The sequence below is a fragment of the Pelodiscus sinensis genome, unplaced genomic scaffold, assembly GCF_049634645.1.
Source record: "Pelodiscus sinensis isolate JC-2024 unplaced genomic scaffold, ASM4963464v1 ctg39, whole genome shotgun sequence".
Classification (NCBI taxonomy): Eukaryota; Metazoa; Chordata; order Testudines; family Trionychidae; genus Pelodiscus; species Pelodiscus sinensis.
The window spans coordinates 881793-902107 of record NW_027466048.1 but is presented as its reverse complement, the minus strand read 5'-3'; the positions used below and the strand labels follow the sequence as shown (position 1 = coordinate 902107).

The window sequence follows — 20315 nt, the reverse complement described above, 5'->3', positions numbered from 1 at the left end:
GCAGGGCTGGGGGGGGGTCGGGTGGAACCGGGCTGGCCGTGGGATATCGGCCGGGGGGGAGCGGAGACAGACCTCAGGTGGCAAGGGGACCTCAGGAGGAGGGGAGAACTGGCCACCAGAAACAGGGCTGACAAGGGGTGCAGCGGGACTGGCTGGGAAGATCTGGAGCAGGAACAGGCCAGCAGGACGCAGAGCTGGCGGAGGGGAGCGAATCAGCCGGCGGGGAGCAGGACTGACCCGGGCTGTCCAGAGCCTAGGGTGCTCCCGTCCCATGCGAGTCAGTCCAGCTGCGGCTCCACCACACGCTTGACCAGCGCGCAGGAGCAGACCAGGCTGCCTCTCCACCTCTTCACACGCAACCAGGCCTCCCAGCGCCGATCATGCCCCACCTCCCAGTCACTCCCCTACCCCCGCCAGGCTTCCATCCGGCACCCAGCCAGAAAACCAGGAAATACCGAACATTGCACATATCCAGTATTTTCTGGATTTTTTTTTTTTAACCAGAGGGCCCAAAAACCGGACTGTCCGGTAGAAAACTGGACACCTGGCAACCCTACCTGGCACTCAGAGCAAACGGGAGCAATGCATGCTGGGACCCAGCACTGCCCCACTCAACATAGGCCTGCACCTGGCTCCATGCCGCCCTTGGGCACTCGACATGCTGCAGCGTCAACGCTCCTTCGTGTGGCTCCCCCAGCCAACGAGCTGTGTGGCTGAGAAAGCCCCCAAGCCAGCAGGACAACATTTCAGCGCTGCCGGCAGCTCTGGAACATGCCGAGACAACATCCCTCACTTTCCTGCCGCTTTCACTTCTGAGGCTTAGGGAGCATGGAACAAGCCCACTGCAGAACAACAGGCCGCGCCGTTGTTTGGCGAGCTCCCCAAGGGAGGGGAGCTCCAGGAACTGACTCCATACAAGCAGCAGCAGCGCTTCCCAGGAGCAGCTGCCGGCCCTGGTGCGCAAGGCACCAGACACACCCAACCACCAAGCACAATACCCCTTGGGCGGGCCTGTCTGCTCCAACTGCAGCGCAGCCGGCAATCAGACCGTCTACATGAACTTATGGAGCTTGTTTGCATAGAGCCATAACTTCAGCTTGCAGTGGGCGATCTAGTGACTGTTTGAGAGCCCTAATGGAGCCTTCTCCAGAGCAAGCTTCCTACACACTGCCTGAGGGCTGAGATGTGACTGCCAGGGAGCAGATCAGTCTCCACGTTGACCACTCTGCTGAGTTCACCAATTAGCAGAAAGCCCCACCAAACTCATCTCCTACAGGAGCCAAAGGCCATTCAACAGGCAGGTTTTACTCCCTACTCATCAGGCCAGATGCAAACTGGTCAGCTGTAAGTGAAAGGTTCTGACAGCCTCCCAGTTCCCCAACAAATGCTAACTCCACAGGGGATCCTATCAAACACACACACACACACTTACATGCAAGGTTGTAAAGTCAGGCACCCAAAGTTTGCAAGTTCCAAGATTAAGACTGCCCATGCAATTAAAGACTTGCCACGATGCTCTCTCAGGGTTCCCTACGTGGGCTGTCAGCTCACTTGAACCTAGGGTTTCAAATTCACAATGCAGGCCTCCTCCACTGGAGCTGAAGGAGTAACTGGTGGCAGAAGTAGGCTGTTGCCCGACATACCACTGCTGCTTCAGAAACAGCTGTATAATCTACCAGCAGACAGCCACCCTACCCTTTTAAGGCGGGCCTACAGAAGGGTATCCCAGGGAAACCAGCACTACCTCATGCACATTCACCAAAGTCATGGTCTTCTGTAGCAGAATATGATGTATGGCCCTGCACACTTGCAGCAGTACAGCCCCAACAGTAGACTTAGAATCACAGGGTTGGAAGAGACCTCAGAAGTCACTGAGCCCAACTGCCTGCCCAAAGCAGGACCAACCCCAACATAATCATCCCAGCCAGGGCTTTGTCAAGCCAGGACTTAGAAACCTCAAGGGATGGCGATTCCACCCCCTCCCTCGGGAACCCATCCCAGTGCTTCACCACTCTCCAAGGGAAATAGTTTTTCCTAATATCCAACCTAGACCTCCTCCACTGCCACTTGAGACCATTGCTCCTTGTTCTGCCATCTGTCACCGCTGAAAACAGTCTCTCTCCACCCTCTTTGGAACCTCCCATCAGGTAGCTGAAGACTGCTATCAAATCCCCCCTCACTCTGCTCTTCTGCAGACTTCCCCACTCCAAACTGATTTGCGATTGACCGGTAGCAATCAGAAGTCTCCAGCTTCCACAGGTTAGATAGACATCTGTCAGGGATGGTGTAGGTGGAGCTTGGTCCTGCCTTGAGGGCGGGGGGCTGGACTCGATGACCTCTTGAGGTCCCTTCCAGTCCTATTATTCTATGATTCTATGATAAGCAATTGCCACACGCTTCTCAACCTAAAGGGCAGCTTCTCAAGCTGATGTCCTTGCACCACAAGTCGAAGGCCAGCTCAGTCCACTGCTTCAGGAAGGTTGCTTTACACATCTTAAAGTTCTATACCCACTGCTCTTCATCCCACACTTGCATGATGATGTGATCCCACCAATCAGTGCTGGTTTCCCTAGTTCTGCAGATCCTCTCTACCCTGTACAGCTGTTCTGTGGCTGCCAAATGCAATAACATTGCCATTGTCCATATCACGCACACTGTCAAGCTCCTCCGAGTCTTCTTTCTCTGTTAGTAACTTCAAGATTCTCTCTGCTGCCATGCGTGATGTCTTCATGACAATTAACAGAACATGTGAGAGAAATGTGGGATCCATTCTCTCTCACTGCAGTTGCTGGCGCCCACAGCAAAGAATGACAGTTGGAAAAAAAGGCGCGAAAGGATGCCAGAAACCCCTTGGACAAACTGGCTACGTCTATACTATGAGTTTTGCCGGAAGAGACAATGCGAATGAAGCGTGGATTAGCATTTTCTCCTGCTTCATTTGCATATTCTCTTCTGATCTGTTTTTGTGCTAGGGGTTTTTGCACAAAAACAAGCAGTGTGGACGTTTCCTTTTTGCGCAAAAACCCCTTTTTGCACAAGATCGGTATACCTCATTTTTTGAGGCATAAGGATCTTATGTCATCCACACCCCGGGCGCAAAAACGGATCGGAAGAGAGTATGCAAATGATGCACGAGAAAATGCTAATCCACGCTTCATTTGCATTGCCTCTTACAGCAAAACTCGTAGTGTAGACGTAGCCACTGGTGCCTGAAGAGACATTTTCATGGTCCCATGATGCCCCGCACTACATTCTGGAGTCCCACAACACCCAATAACAAATGGTATCACCAGGCACTGTGGGATACATACCCACAGTGCACCACTCCTGGTGTCAACAGGGGAGCTTCCAATGTGAACATGATCATATGGAGCAAGTGTGAACATGCACTGGCAACTTAGACATTGTGAATTTATGCATGTAGTCATTAGTTTCCTTGACAAAACTTGGTAGTCTAGACATACCCTTAGTCTTTCCCAGTCCTAGCTGGCCTGTGGAGGGTGGGAGAGACTTCTGCTAAAGGAAAAAAAACCAGTATGACAGCTTACTGGAGTGAGATTTTTTGAAAAATATCCAAATAAATAATCTCTTCTCCTCCCCCCAAACAGCCATTAAAATCATATTTAGTAACTTTTTTATAATTACAAATGTGACAGTGTATTATTGTTACCTAGCTTTTCACTGGATACGTTTCAGAATTGCTTAACTGGCCCATATATATATTAAGATAGTTCCACCAGCTGATTGAAGTGTTTGGCGTGACCTTTGTCTGGAACATGGACTACAGCTTTTAAATATGATTTGCAGTATCACACTTGTATTTTCTAACCGGTCATGTCCCCACCCCAGCTCCAGTGACCAGATGTGCCTCATTTTTTAGAGCAACTTTCCCTCGAGATTTTAGTGGTCTATGGTTAGAGTCAGTTATTAAATTAGGTCTCTGGTGCATCTTTTTTTATACTTTCACTTAGTGGCCATGCCTTTATTTTGTTTATTTAGCTGTTTTCAGTATCCCACATTTTGGTGGGTTTACTAGCTTGAGTTATTAAGAAGGATGATAAAATACATGTACTCCTAGGGCAGTGTTAATTTTCTTATTTGATTTCATATTAACTAAATATCTTAAGCCAGCGTTTCTCAAACTATGGGCTGTAGCCCAGTACTGGTCTGTGGGAAAAAAAATACCGAGCCTCAGCGTGGCTGCCGGGGTGTTCCAGGCTCCCAGAGTGCCTGTGCGGAGCCGGGTCCCCCAAGCCCCGGGCTGGGCGGAGGATGCAGCTGAATGTTCTGGGCCCCTGGCAGAGGCATAGAAAGGGGGAAGCAGGGGGGCAGTTGCCCCTGGGCACCACGCTAGGGAGGCGGTAGGCTGGGCTGCAGTGGGAGGGGGAGGAGGTGCGGGGCGCTGGGCTGTAGGAGGAGGGAGGTGCCAGGAACCCAGCTGGGCTGTGAGGGGCTGCAGGGAAGTGTTGCTGCACTCCCTTGGATTGTGGGGGATGGTTTTGGGGGAGGTGCAGGGAACCAGCAGGGGTGGGCAGCTCAGCTGGGTTGCAGGAGAGGGAGGTGCAAAGAATCCTAGTGGAGAGGGTGGGAACCAGGAGCCCTGAAATGACCTCCCCGGTCCAAAAAATCCCTCCTCTGGGACCAGTCAGGTCCAGAGGGTGCCAAACCAAGGAGGTCCAACACCTACCTAAGTCCCCTCCTTGCACCCTCCCTCCTAGCCAGATACTCTACCCCCAATCTGCTCCGCCTCCTGGAGTGCCCATGTGGCGGCAGGTCCCCCAAGCCCTGCCCCGCGCTGGGCGGAGGATGCAGCCGGGTGACACAGTGAAAATGTATTTTTTTTTAATATGCGTTTATATTTTTGGGCTGCAAAAAACAGTACTGAAACGGGTTCCAGCTAAAGTAAAACGTTTGGGAAACCCTGGTCTAGCCAGCTTTCTATCCATCTTTACAGTCTATTTATCCAATCCATACTCCCTTAACTTGCTGGCAAGAATATTGTGGGTGACCGTATCAAAAGCTTTGCTAAAGCTGGCACTGGGGGCTTTGGGAGGACCAGAAAAAACTTATTTGAATATTCATCCTTTGCTTAATGAATGAATTTGCAAATACAGTAGAGTCCCGATTATCCGACCTAAACGGGACTCTCACGTGGTTGGATTACTGAATATGTCGGATGATAGTGACTCTACTGTGTATCTTGGCCCCATCCCTGCCTGGCCCTGGCCCCTTCCTTCCCTACAGCTCCCGGGCGACTGGCCCCACTTGCTGACCCGATGCTCTCCTGGAGGTGCTGATGCCGCTCCTGCCAGCACTGCTTCATCCCCGGGTGCTGGAGGGAGGTGACGAAGTGGCCACCAGCAGGAGAAGCATCAGCGGCTCCAGGAGAGCAACGAGGTAGCCAGCGGGGTCATTCTCCCGCCGCGCACCCTGGAGCTGCTGATGCCTGCAGCTCCCAGGACGAAGCGGTGCCGGCAGAAGAGGCATCAGCGGCTCCAGGAGAGTGACAGCGCAGCGAGCAGGACCATTCTCCCAGCCCGAGCACTGGAGCCGCTCCTGCCAGTGCCGCTTTGTCCCGGGGAGCTGCAGGGTCGGATAAAGCAGAGTGTCGGATTACCGAAGGTCGGATAATCCAGACTCCACTGTATGCAAATGAATACTACCAGTCCTCCAAATGCTCGGGAATGGATTTACTGGTCCCCGTGTCAAAAAGTTGGGGAACCTCTGTCTTAAGCAATGCACCTTGTTAATTAACCCTTATTTTAATCTTATCCCATATCTGTGAACTTAAAAAAAAATATGTATCAGGGGTTGTGTTTGTACTGGTGGCGCATATCCGCACATTAGCTAGCTATTAGCGTACATACCAAAATTCACTCCACATATGGATGGAAAAAAATTAGAGGGAACACTGCAAGTCTCTGCCAGCCCAAGAGCAATAGCTCTGCAATATCCCCAGTTCGTACCCTCATCACTTGCTATTCTTCTCACAGACCCTCAAGTAACCAACCCTGGACAGTCATTCTTGAGATGTGTCCACTTCACAGCTAGCTCTGGCCACTGTGCTATTTTATTTTGTCAGATTTCTGAAGCTTTGGCAGGAAAAGATCTCTCTGGGGAGGGACTTGGAGACATCTGGAGTCAGCTCAGAGGGTGTGCCTGAAAGCATGCCATGAGCAATAGCATCCTGTAGGAAGATTTCTTGAAGCTGACCTGGCATCTGGAAGCCTAAGTGGCTCCAGCAGGGAGAAGGGAGGCCTCATGTTTGTAAACAAAATGTTTGCACCATGACAAATGGATCTTTAATGCCTGACTTAATCACCTCCACTAGTGCATTAACAGTCCTCGCTCACAGCTCAGATTTAGTCCACTGTCTCACAGGCAGTGCATCATGGACTTGTGTTCAATCCCGAGAGAGGAACTGGAAAGGTGGAATCTGGGTTACCTGAAACAGCTGCTCAGCATACCCTCAAGGACAGAGTAAAGCACCTACTGAGTTGAGCTCTGCCAGCAGTATCCATGGTACTGGCCTGTGTGCATTACAGCCAGCATTACCAAAGCAAATCCCAGCTCCTAGCAGGGAATGCCCATCCTGACTAAAGCTACAGAAGTCTCTGCAAGGGTGTCTGTGGTCTTCTCAGGCATTCCTCAGGGCATCTCTCAACAGCTTCATCTTACTTATGCTAAGAAGGTGCAGCCTAAATCCCTGGTACAAGCGAGTGGCCATCATGGACCCAAGCTGAGCCCAGTCTCTGAATCTGACACATCTAAGGCTGAGACTCCGGTACTTCTATTGGACTGGCTCAGATGAAAGAGACCCTTGCAGGCTCTTCCAACTAGTGACATTCCCTTGGACTCAAACTGGAGATCTTCTGCCAGGCAGTTTACATACCTAGCTGGCTGTCACAGAAGTGAATCATTGGCATGATTCCTCCTGAACAATGGAGTCCTGTGTCTGTGACCCTGCCACCTAGAACTCCTCACGTAGCTCCAGGGCAAAGCTTAGAAGTTCCATTCCAAGGAAGATGTTGGACAATGTCCAGGACTCCTAGCGGAGAACGTGTGGAACCATTTGGAAGTGGGAAAGAAAGTATGTTTCTGAAAGCATGGATGGAGCAGTCTACAGCTGAATGGTTCATTCCAGGTCAACACGTAGGCCTCTTGCACTTTGGGAGCGCTGTACCACGTCAACGTCCCTCAGAAGCAATGCAAGTTTGGAATGCTTCCCAGTGAACATTTGCTATGCTGACAGAATAAAACCAGCTCAAAGGGAAGCGTAGGGTTCATAGCAGTGTTGTTAGGCTGGAGGCTGACAAGAATGACAATTTTACAACTGAAGAAGTGGGCTGTGCCCACGAAAGCTCACGCTACCATCTACATTTGTGTTACTCTCTAAGGTGCTGCAGGACCATTCGTTGTTTTTTTACATTTTACAACTCTGTCCTCTACTTCTCTGGAGATTCTGGCCATTTCCCCCGACTCCCAGGAGCAGGAAGCCCCATGTTGCTTCCCACTGATTGCAGCAGGGAACAGGAAGGTGAGGGGAGCCCACCAGGACCCCAAGAGCCTATGGAGTAGCTGGGCTCCAGGTAGGGAGCTGCCAGCAGAGCTGCCAGACTGGGCTCTCAACTCCCACACTGCCGTTCTTAAATCAGTGGAAGTGCTTCTGGTGCGGACATGCACCACGAACCCAAGGAGCAGCATGAACACCAGGCACCACAGTAATTCATATGGTGATATAGCCATAAAGGAACAGAGTGATTCGGAAAGTAATGGGAAGAGCCATTCTCTAGCTTCCCCTTCCTCTTTGTCCCAACTTACCACCGAAGAGTAACACTCCTCTCAACGTCCCGTGCTAAGGAAGGGATGATCAAAAAGACCTCAGCTGTCAATGAAAATGAGTGGTGCCATTATGATCCAGCATCAAGTTCCATATTAAAAACATATGTGCAGAAAATGCTCTCAAGGCAGGCAGTGGGCAGAGAAACCAACTGTGACCAACACACAGACAAGCTGCTGTCACAGGGGCAGGTTCATGGTACAGGCTAAAATACAGCCCTTGCTCTGGTTTACATTTCAGGATCACTATCTGTTAGTTTCCAAAAGCAAATTGCGTGAAACCTTTAAGAACAAAGAGCAAATGAGGCTTTACTGACATGCCAAAAGCATGTGATCCAACTCTGTGTACACTGACATTTAGGGAGAGCGCCACATGTATTCTTGCCTGGGGTTTTGGAAGCAAGGCCTGGACGGATGCCCGGTGAAGGCAATTCCTGCATGTTCCTCCAGAATCCCCACAAGCCAAACAGCAATGTTTACCATTCTGACATGCAAAACAAACCCTGTTCAAATAGAATTTCAGCTCTGCTTTCAGGTTGATGTAAGGGATGGCTTGCATTTTGAAGCTACTAGTCATTTAATGCTGCAAAAGGGCACAACCTCCATGGGGCATTTGGAGTCCATGGCAGTTCTACTTCCCCTCAACTCTGTTTCCCAGTCTCTAGGTCAGAGATAATAGCTGCCCCACAGCTCAGTTTGTTCAAGCACACTGAGATCCTCAAACAGGTGGTGTCAGAGGAAGGCTATACTAAGATGTTGCCTTTGGAAATCCCAGGACAGACTTTCCCCTAGCAGGACTGCAGCTGTATGAGGAGATCAGCACCATTTTATTACAAAAGGAACTCCAGAAGCTGGGCTATTCCTGTGCTAGAACCTGAAGGCAGGAAAGTAGTGAATAAAAGGGACCAGGAACAAAGCAATGGCCAGAACAAGTGAGCAGAATTTAGTCACATGCTGGCACTTCTTCACACACCAGCTGGGATATCTGGGTCCAGACAGATTTGCTTGTAAAGCCTGCATGTGACAGGTCAGAAGATTCTGCCTTCAACTCAATCTGGGCATGTAGCAATTCTTGTGTCAGAACCTACAATGGCAGCTTTTCTGTTTGCTGCCACCGCAAGGTCCCGCTGTGAGAATGTGGAAAAGGATAGAATCAAGTCACTCTATGCTGAACTTCAGGATCTATTTAATATATGTGAAAAAAAATCCATTTAACATCCCATTGCCCTGATGCACAGTAAAAATGGATGCACAACTTATAACCTGAAACTTCTGCACCTGCCACAGAAACACAGCAGGCTATACCCATTCCGTTCTTCATACAAGGCATCACAGAACAAGACAGATTCATACACTCCATGGACCCAGACAGGAAGAGAAACTGAGATGGCACAGAAAAAAGTAAATGCAAGACCAAAACATACCAGCAAATCTGAGAAAGGAAGGAGACAGCAAAGGGGAGAAGAGAAAAGCTACTGGAATTGAATCTGTAGCATAAATATAAGGCAAAATGAAACGAAGAGAAAGGAGAATGAGTCTCACCAAAGTGGGAGCAACTGGGAAGATTCACTTTCTATTCCACAGGCTGCAATTACAGCAGCATGAGAAGGTGTTACTAAGTTCCCCAGCAAGCTCATAAGGGAGACAAGGAGACTGCCACTGATTACTGAACTGGTCTAAGGAAATGAAGATGAGACACAAAAGAGGCATCAAGAAACTATTGGTGGGCAGAAGGAGGCTTCTCAAGAGAGGCAGAGGAAAAAATTGGGGACAGGTGGAGTAGATGCCTCAGACAGTAGGTTTCACAGAGATATTACATCTAGATTAACTCCAGTCTGACAATATCAGGTGTTTTCCTCTTGGGGGCAAGGGGCCCGGTATGACTCAGCTGTTATCTCTTGCTCTAGGCCTCTCTCCTCAAAAAGAAAGCAGATGATTTAATATCAGAGGGCACAGCATATCCACATAGCTCTTTTTAGAGGGCATATTCTTGCTCTCTCATCTTGACTACTGCAGTCCCTCCTAGCAACCCGGATCCCTACTCAGAATCATTCAAAAAGTTGCTGTTGCTGAAATCTTCTCGGCTTGTCACTTTGTGCATAACACCAACTCCAAGTCCCTTCTGTCTTCCCTACAGAAACCTGGCCTGGTGCAAAGTCATATTAAAAACTCCTGTGAATTACGCTGGCCTGGATAACCATACATTTCTATTACTGATACCCCTTCACTGTGCATTATGCCTATTATACAACATATCAGTAAGAATGCAAGTTCTGGTGCAGGGACCGCCTCACCGTGAGTACTGTTATGTACAGCACAATGGGGCTTCTGCGAGTGACTGCCATACAAGCAAACCAAACAACTCTTATTTCAAACAGTCTCTAAACACCTGGGAGATAATAGCTCTCATACAGTAAATACTGGTCAAACCATTTCTAATGGAGCATGCAGCTCTCTGTTCTCTTGTTTCTATACCATACATGACATAGATAATTTATAAGTTAGACCACTTGTCTAAAGGCAGCAAAGAACTAAAATTGTGTATAGGTCTGACATAAAAGAACTGAAAGCTACTGTGTCATAAAACTGGCTTTCATCACCAGAACAGAACCATTTTAACATGGTCAGATACTTAGATCCAACATTAGATCTGTGCCCTGGTAGATAATACGCCATAATTCTGACTGAACTAAAGTATCATCTTGCTTTAAAGGGAACAAGTAGCACCAGGGTCCTGTGTGAGCAAGATGGAGTATTTGAACCCAGCCTCTAAGGGCTGCACTTCCACAGCAGAGGCGAAAGCACAGCAGTAATGCTGCAGTTACATTTATCTCCCTCAGTGGCTCCTCAGACCACACCTGTTCCTTACTCAAATCCCTTCCCAAGCTTCCCTTGCCAGCTGTGACAAGCTCAGACATCACCTCCTCACTAGCAAGACTCCACCTGCCTCCAGGTTTATCTTTTTCCTGCTCCCTCATTGTCTTCACTCTAGCTAAACCTCCCCTTTTGCAGCCAATATTCTGATTTCTGCTCTGTTTAGGACCATTTGATGCATGAAGAGAACTGTCCTCCGCAGCTCCCCTTCTCAGCCTTAAACACTTTCTGCAGTGACCTCTGCAAGGCCCTGTACTGCCTGAACTCCTCTGGACACCCATATGTGAGAATTAGTTGGTAGACCATGGGGAGCACTGACAGGGTCTCCTTATTCTGTGCCAAGCACCTTGACAAAGCTTGAATAATTGTCCAATTTCTGATCCTCTCAGTTAAGCCCCCTTCATTTTCTAAATCCGACTGCTGGGCTCCAGGCAATTCTGGGAACACCAGTAACTAACCTCCAGGCTAAAATATTCTGGTGTCACTAATGCATGGGGGATTAAGAGAGACAAAGCCCCCAGAAGCTGAGACGAGCCAGATGCAAGGAACAGAAGGCAGCAGCTTTGCAGGGCACGCACATCTAGTGCTGAGAGGCACCTGGGAGGAGCAGTCATGATGGGATCATGCTACTGTCTGCCAGCCAGCGCGCAGACAAGTAGGAAGTCTCCCACCTTTCCCAGGGCTCTATTAATGTGCCCCATCGTGACCCACTGCACCCCTTGTGACCCCAGCTCTAAATCTCAAAAAACCTCTGTTAACATACCTAGGCCCTACACACTTTCCACAGATGTAAAGACACTACCTTAGCATCTCCACATGGTCTACACCAGACCGACAGAACACAAGTTGTACAATATGCGGATATGCTAGGAAAGGAGTGCTGTGGGTGATAACACTGTTGAAAAAGTGAACATTACAAATCAGCATGGCCACAAGCTGAGACCCTAGTGGGCTACTACTAGGAGTTGTGGGTATTGCCTCACTTTTTGGTGTTTGCAGGAATAACCTGAACAGCCTTAACTCCGTTAATGATGTTTTCCTTGGGTAGGGGGTGTATTCTTTTTAATTAATGGATATAAGTTAGGGATGTTAAAATGTGTTTATTTGTTAAACGTGTATCTGCTAAAATACAGATACACAGATGGGGGGAGAGGCAGGAGCTGGTGCTCACAGGAAGCTGGCTTTTAAGTCAGCTCCCCATGAGCACCAGCCCCCCGACCACTACCACGTGCAGGGCAAACAGGTGGCTCCGTGGGGATGGGAGGGCGTGTAACAGAGACTCATCGGTTAACCATGTGCTCGACTACACATTCACATCCCTAATATAAATAGGGGTGGGCTGGTGACCTAGAGGTGGAATAGCAGAGAGATGGAAGACAGGCTAGCTGGAAACTGTAAATCAGTCAGGTCTCCTCCATTTAAACAATCTGCTTGCCTGGCAGAGAGCTTTACCCAATGCTCCAACTTGCTCAACGCTCATCACATCCACATGCAGGAGCCTAGCAGCATGGCCAGCTTTGTGCACTGAGGGAAAGAGTTTGCCTGCCAGTAACCATATTCCATTCTCACAAAGAAAGCCTTGGACAGCAGACAGAATTTATTCACAGACTCCCAAACTTCTGCCGTCTCTCTGCTTTCTGGCCAGCTCCTCTCCAGAGTCCCCAGTGTCCATTCCCTGCTTCAGGTACTAAGCAGGAACCTTCTCACCCTCTTCATTATTTTCCACTATTTATCTAACTTCCTTTAGATAAACTTTTGCAGTAAAATCTAAAATCTGGACATAACTGTTCTACCTGCAAAACAGACGCATGAATGAGACACAACTCTGCAAAAGGGGAAATGGAATACAGAGAAGCTTCAGCAGAAAACACCATCTTTGCCCGACGTGGTTCACACTTAGCTGTCTTGGTTTTCACACAAACAGAATGACTGTCCCATGAATCCTAAGTGAATCTTAGAGCTGCCCCTGATATGGAGTCATCTGCAGCAGTTCCTGCTGGCTGTTTACAGAAGAACTAGGCCACCATCCTATGCTGACAGAGTGTTTGCACAGTAACTCCACAAGTGAGTCAGCGTCATCTGCTAACGTTTTAATGGACTTTAAGTGGCTAAAAGCCATGCAGAACCAGGAAAAAGAAGGCGTAAACAGAGGCTGAATAGGGGATAAGCCTGCAACAGCAGCTAGACAAAGTTTCTTTAACATCCTGATCACATGCTACAAGATTTGAACAGAATACATTTCTCAGTTAACAATACAGAGCCTGTAATATCATCCTGCACTGCAAACAGTTACCATCTTCAGGAGATGTTAATCCCGGAACCAAGGGTGTTATGTGTTAGTTTCCATAGCATTTTTTGGAAACTGGGCAAGGACAGCCTGCCATCCAACCTTAGCCAAGCAACTCAGGCCAGCCTTTTCTAAAGCAGATTGTAACACCCACCACAGGGTGCAGAGGGGCTATGTGATGACCTATTGTGTGTCCATAACTCACCACCTTAGAAGAGGAAGCACCAATGGGCTGCTGAATAGCCAAATCAAGCCCGCAGTGTCTCCCCCTCTTAGAACCTGGGAAAGCAGACAGCTGTTTGATGCAATTAGTTTGTAGGAGAAACAAAAATAAGTGTTGGCTGGATTCAAGAGCATTCCTATTGAGTACTACAGCTAATACTACAGTATCTCTCTCTCTCACACACCCCCACCCACCCACCCGCCTCAGGAAAAGCAACCCTAGTTCTCCATCCCACCCCTCTGCCAACAGACACCGAACAGCCTGCAAGCACGTCTGCACTGCAGCTGGAAGTGTGCCTCCCAGCCTGGGTACACAGACATGTGCTAGCTTCGCACACCAGAAGTACCTGTGTGGACGCTACACCATAGGCTAGCCCCTTGAGCAAAAGCTTGGCCAGCTCCCTGGGTCTGTATCTGAGTGGCTAGCCTGTATCACCACCTAGGCCACAGCTAGTTTCTGTACACTAGCTTAAGCATGCTCCCAGCTGCAATGCAGACAGAACCTAGAAGTTACCAGACTCTTGTACAGGGAACCAATTGGGGCCCCAAAAGTGCAAAGAAAAGAATTGATTAGGAATCTGTCTCTTGTCCTGTTGTTTTCTAATGACTCTCTTGCAGGAAACCCTCCCCCCAAACACACACACTGCTATTTTAGGCACCATAAAAACCACCAAGCTTCTAGTCAATCTAATCCAGTCACTTTTCAAGTAGAATCCACCATCTCCATTTCATCTTCTCCAAAACAGTCTCTCAACCCCCTCCACCTACCCAGTGACAGCTCCTACCAGGAGCAATCTGAAAAGGATCTCAGCCAAATTCAGAAAAAGGAAATTAAGCATGAGCTTGTTCCCATGAGTCCCTGTCTCATCTCTCTCCTAAGTTCCCTACTGCTTCGGAGAATATGGTGCCACAAGCTGTACTGGTACTACCATTTTTTTAAACTAGTAAATGGAATGACAACATCCAGCCCTCTGGTAAATCCACCTAACTGGCAAATCTTAGGGAACAATTTTCCAGACTCTTCTTCAGTTGACATATTAGGCCTCTTTCCCTACTTTTTCTAAATTGCATTATGGGGAACGAGCTAGAATGGAGAAGCAGAACAGCATAACCACTGTCTACTTGAGCCTAGGTTACTGCTGCACATTATTTTAACTAGACCCTGGCAGCTGTGAGAACCAAATGCTGCGTCCATGACTCCGTTTATCCATCTGTGCCTGGCATGAGGAGCATGGCATTTGTTTTTAAATGCAAACTATGCTGCCATGACCCCGTGTAACTTAGTGCTCTGGGTAGGGCCACACATTGTGAGCACACCTGGAACCAGAGGCAGATGGCCACTTTGTGAAGCTGAGTGTCAGATTGAATACCTGGTGCCTCCGTGGTTTAAGGACTGCGGTTCTAACAGTGAGAGACCTAGTTACCAGCAGGGATGAGCATGTGTGTACATGGCTAACTGATGAGCCTGGGCTCATGGGTTTATGTGCATGGTTACACACAGGCCCTGCCCTGTCTGTGCTGCTGCGGGGAGAAGTGGGGGGAGGTGGGATCCGGTGTTCAAGGGGAGCCAGCACTCCATGTAACTACTGAAATATTCAGTGATTACACATTTACCAGAATAAACATACAGTATTTTAACATCCCTAGTTACCAGAGAGGCTGCCCCAGAGCTGGGACACACTGCCCCATCCGGGAGCAGCAGCAGCACTCCAGCTAGAGAGCCCCCTCCCCCAGGGCATGGGACTGGCAATAATTTCCTCCCTTGGGGGGGCTTCAATCCCCAAGGGAGGGCTGCGGTGTACACTGGACAGGCCGGGAGATGGTATCTGGCCAGGGACTGTTCTGGGAGACTTGCCCACAGCAGGTCCCCCCACTTCCCTCATCCAACACCACTGGACACTTTCCCTGGGTCCCCCCCCACCCTCCCCACATCACAAATGGTCCCTCGGTGCTGAGCCCCCGGCAACCCTAAGTAACCTCCCCCCCACCCCCATGACCTCAGCCCCTCTAAATATCCTCCTCCCCTCCCCCACCCCCCAGTGCCCTGAGCCCCCCGAAACCTCCCCCCCACACCCCCAGCATCCTCCTCCCCTCCCCTCCCCCCAGTGCCCTCAGCCCCCCCAGAAACCTCCTTCCCCTCCCCTCCCCCACCCCCCAGTGCCCTGAGCCCCCCGAAACCTCCCCTCCCCCACCCCCAGCCCCCCAGCATCCTCCTCCCCTCCCCCACCCCCCAGTGCCCTCAGCCCCCCCAGAAACCTCCTTCCCCTCCCCTCCCTCAGCCCCCCCACGGCCCGCACCTGGTACGCCGCGGCGGCGGGCCCCATGGCCCGGTATCCGGCGGGCCCCGCGGCGGCCGGGCCTGGGCCCCGCATGAGGCCGGGCCCCGCGGCGGGGGGGGGCGCGGCGGCGGGCGGCAGGGGGCTGAGCGGGAACGCGCCGCGCCCGGACATCGGCTCGCGCGCCTGTTTACCAGCAACCCGCGGCGGCGCCCTGGGCGAGTCCCGCGCGGCCCGGCCGGCCCCGCCCCCTGAGCCGCGCGCCCCTCCGCAACGAGCCCCGCCCCCTGAGCCGCGCGCCTCTCCGCAACGAGCCCCGCCCCCAGCTCCGGCCCCGGCCCCGGCCCCGGCCCCGCCCCCTGAGCCGTGCGCCTCGCCCTTGACCGAGCCCCGCCCTGTGGGCACTGGCCCCGCCCCCTGAGCCGCGCGCCTCTCCGCAACGAGCCCCGCCCCCAGCTCCGGCCCCGCCCCCTGAGCCGTGCGCCTCGTCGCAACGAGCCCCGCCCCCAGCTCCGGCCCCGCCCCCTGAGCCGTGCGCCTCGGCCCGAGCCCCCTCCTCTCTTCAAGGAGCCCCGCCCCCAGCTCTGACCCCGCTCCCTGAGCCGCGCGCCTAGGCCCCAGCCCCGCCCTTCGCCGAGCCCCGCCCTCTGGGCACTGGCCCCGCCCCGTGAACCCCACGCGCTCACACTAAGGCCTTGGCCCCGCCCCCTCACGGGGCCCGTCCCCTGAGCCTTCCGCTTCGGCCCGAACTCCGCCCCCACGAGCCCGCCTCCTGGGCCCCGCCCCCTTGGCCCTGCCCGCTTCTGCGCCTCAAACCCGCCCCCACGTGGCCCCCTGAGGGGGGCTCAGGCCGGGACCCGGGGGCGGGCTCGCGGGGAGATTGACAGATGTGCCGCGAATTAGAGCGACGGGAGCGTCGCGCCCCCCCCCCCTCCCCGCGCAGAGAAGCTGGCTGCTTTAACTCTCCTGCTCCCTGCTGGGCGCGGGAGGAGGCGGGAGTGATGGGGGGGGCTGCCCCCCCCCGTTCATTCATTAACCTCGCTCCCCTCCCCCGCCCCCCTCGGGCACCCAGAGGGTTTGGGGCTCCTCGTGCTTCTGCATCCCGGGAGCCGGACACCCCAGGGGAGCAGGACTTGGCATGTTGGATCGAACCCGCCCCTGCTCGGAGCCAGGGGTGAACCCCCGTCACGGGACGCTGCTCGCAGGCGCCAGGCGGGAGCTGGTCTGTCCTGAACCAGCTCCCCTCATGGACCGGCTGTCTGAGGGACTGGGGGGGCTCAGCTCCTGGAACTGAGCCGGGCGGCCTGGCTCCTAATACACTTGAAAAGCAGAGCCGCAGTGGGGGTGGGTCCCTAATCCGGCATAAACCAGGAATGAGCTGGGCTGCAGGCCAGCCTGCTAAAAAATGTACTGGCAAGTGGTAGGAAATGCGTGTAGTCTATAGCGGTTAATCGACTACACTATTACATCCCACTTTACCAGTTAAGTGGTTCAACATTCACATTCCTGTGTCCCAAACAGCTCTTGGGCATTCTTAACTTTTCTCTAGTTACGCTAGTTAGGAAATGTTTACACTACAGTAGAAGCTCAGGCTTGAATCCAACATCCTCCCTTCTGTCTACACACAATTCTGTCAGACTTAGCCTGGACCCAAAGGGTACATCTACACTACGGGACAAAGTCAAAGTAAGATACCCAACTTCAGATATGTTAATTGCATAGCTGAAGTCCAAGTAGCTTAACTCAACTTTTGGAGCTGTCTACGCTGCAGGCAGTCAAAGGAAGAACACTATTCCTTCCACTTCCCTTTTCCTCTTGAAAGCAGGATTACCAGTATCAATTGGAGCGTCCCTCACAGTTTGAATTATCTGTCTTAATTAGCTCTGGAAGATCAACAACAGCAGCTTCAATCATCTGTGCAGTGTAGCTGTACCCTAAGACTCTGCAGAGGTGAAGCATTCAAGCCCAGGTCCCACTAGGATTCAGGCCCAAATGTCATCATTTTGCAGCATAGACACAGCTTGGATTCCCAGGGGGTATGTCTACACTACCCCGCTAGTTCGAACTAGCGGGGTAATGTATGCATACCGAACTTGCTAATGAAGCCCGGGATTTGAATTTCCCGGGCTTCATTAGCATAAAGCTGGCTCTGCCATTTTTAAAAGCCGGCTAGTGCGAACCCCGTGCCGCACGGCTACACGCGGCACGGGCTAGATAGTTCGAACTACGTAGTTATTCCGAACTATCTGTACACCGCGCGGCACGGGGTTTGCACTAGCCGGCTTTTAAAAATGGCGGAGCCAGCTTTATGCTAATGAAGCCCGGGAAATTCAAATCCCGGGCTTCATTAGCAAGTTCGGTATGCATACATTACCCCGCTAGTTCGAACTAGCAGGGTAGTGTAGACATACCCTGAGAGTCCATCAGGGTATGTCTACACTACCCCGCTAGTTCGAACTAGCGGGGTAATGTATGCATACCGCACTTGCTAATGAAGCCCGGGATTTGAATTTCCCGGGCTTCATTAGCATAAGCGGGGAGCCGCCATTTTTAAATCCCCGCTGCTTCGAACCCCGTGTAGCGCGGCTACACGGGGCTCGAACTAGGTAGTTCGGACTAGGGTCCTATTCCGAACTACCGTTACTCCTCGTGAAACGAGGTGTACCGGTAGTTCGGAATAGGCACCCTAGTCCGAACTACCTAGTTCGAGCCCCGTGTAGCCGCGCTACACGGGGTTCGAAGCAGCGGGGATTTAAAAATGGCGGCTCCCCGCTTATGCTAATGAAGCCCGGGAAATTCAAATCCCGGGCTTCATTAGCAAGTGTGGTATGCATACATTACCCCGCTAGTTCGAACTAGCGGGGTAGTGTAGACATACCCTCAGTGATTTCTCTCAATCCCATGAGAGAGTGTCCTGTTCCTCTCCACTCCAAAGGTAGCCAATCAACTCCCAAGAAATGGAAGCAACTCACCTTGTTCAAGTACAGCGGCTTGTCACTGAACCCTTGCTTTTATTCTGAGTGCTGAGCTGCATACACAGCGGCTACGTCTAGACTGGCAAGATTTTCCGCAAATGCTTTTAACGGAAAAGTTTTTCCGTTAAAAGCATTTGCGGAAAAGAGAGTCTAGATGGCACGAACGCTTTTCTGCAAAAGCACTTTTTGTGGAAAAGCGTCCGTGCCAATCTAGACGTGGTTTTGCGCAAGAAAGCCCCAATCGCCATTTTCGCCATCGGGGCTTTTTTGCGCAAAACAGTTTTCAGCTGTCTACACTGGCCGTTTTGTGCAAAAGCATTTCCGGAAAATGGCGTTTGCCCGAACGGGAACATCAAAGCATTTGCGCAAGAAGCACTGATTTCGGACAGCAGAACGTCAGTGCTTTTGCGCAAAATCAAGCGGCCAGTCTAGACAACTTGCCAGTCTAGACACAGCCAGTGAGTGCGCTGTGTTTGCAATTGCTGCTGACCAGAAGTCCTTTGCCAAGTGCACTGCTTCCTGGGTGCAGTAGCAGCTCAGGAGCCAGCAAATAGCACAGAAAACAGAGAAATCTGGGTGGGAATTTGTAAGAGGAGGGGTTGCACAGTGTTTTTGTTTGATAGTTTGCTTCCTTCTTGACATGAAGGGTTGGGGGAAAGCCTACAGGTGCATAGGATCACATGGATCCGACAGAGACATCCCTTTAAGGGAAGGTCTGTTAATAGAGATTCTCTATGTCCTAAGAAAGAGGAGAGGATGGAAGATGATAAAATATGGGTAAGATCTGATTAGAAACGGTCAACTGAAAAGAGTCCCATTCAATTACATCATGTAATGGTGGACAGCTACATAGTGACATTTTAAAAATGCTTCTGTACAAACACTGGAAGTCTAAATAATAAGATGGGTGAACTGGAGTCCCTCACATTAAAGGAAGATATTGATATATTAGGCATCACAGAAACTTGTGGAATGAGAATAATCAATGGGATACAGTACTGCCAGGGAACAAAATATATCAGAACAACAGAACAGATTGTGCTGGTAGAGGAGTGGCACTGTATGTGAAAGAATGCATAGAATCAAATGAAGTAAAAATCGTAAATGAACCAAACTCATTTTCTATGGAAAGTAATTCCACACTCTAATACTGTGAGCATAGCAGTAGGGATATATTACCTTGCCACCTGACCAGGATGGTGGTATTGACTATGAAATGCTAAGGGAGATCTGAGAGGCTATAAAAATAAAAAACCTCAATAATAATGAGGGATTTCAATTATCCCCATATTGACTAGGTACACCTCACCTCAGGATGCAATAAAGGGATAAAGTTTCTTGACAACTTAAATGACTGCTACTTGGAGCGGCTGGTTTTGAAACCTACAAGAGGAGAAGCAATACTTGATTTTGTCCTAAGTGGAGCACAAGATCTGGTCCAGGAGGTGAAAATAGCTGGATTTCTTTGAAATAGCGACTAGAATATATATATTAAAAAAAACTTTCCTGTGTCAGGAAAAACATCGTAACAGCCCAAATACTGTGGCATTTAATTTCAGAAAAAGGAATTACACAAAAATGAGGTTAGTTAAACAGAAATTAAAAGCTACAGTGCCATAAGTGAAATCCATGTAAGATGCATGGAAACTTTTCAAAGTTCATAATAGAAGCTCAACTTAAATGTAAACTCCAAATTAACCAAAAAAAAAAAAAAAAAAAAAAAAAACCAGAACAAAAAAGTGCCACGCTTAACAATCAAGTAAAAGAAACAGTGAGAGATAAAAAGTGAAAGTGAAATTGTAGTGAAGAAAATTGGAAGGCGCCTAAACTCTCTTAAATGAA

General features: G+C 50.5%; 1 protein-coding gene across 2 annotated transcripts in view; it reads right to left on the bottom strand.

Annotated features, from left to right (window-relative positions):
• Nucleotides 1–15782, bottom strand: part of SMARCD2 (SWI/SNF related BAF chromatin remodeling complex subunit D2) — a 29177-nt gene extending 13395 nt beyond the window's left edge. Inside the window, exon 1 of one of the 2 annotated variants that reach the window (XM_075918661.1) lies at nt 15693–15782. Coding sequence is in view for 1 of the 2 variants with exons in the window: in XM_075918660.1 (XP_075774775.1) it covers nt 15520–15672 (153 nt within the window). In the remaining variant the exon portion in view is untranslated. Of the gene's footprint in view, nt 1–15519 lie in introns of both variants that reach the window. The other variant, XM_075918660.1, reaches the window with a different exon arrangement.
• Between the last annotated feature and the right edge of the window lie 4533 nt (nt 15783–20315).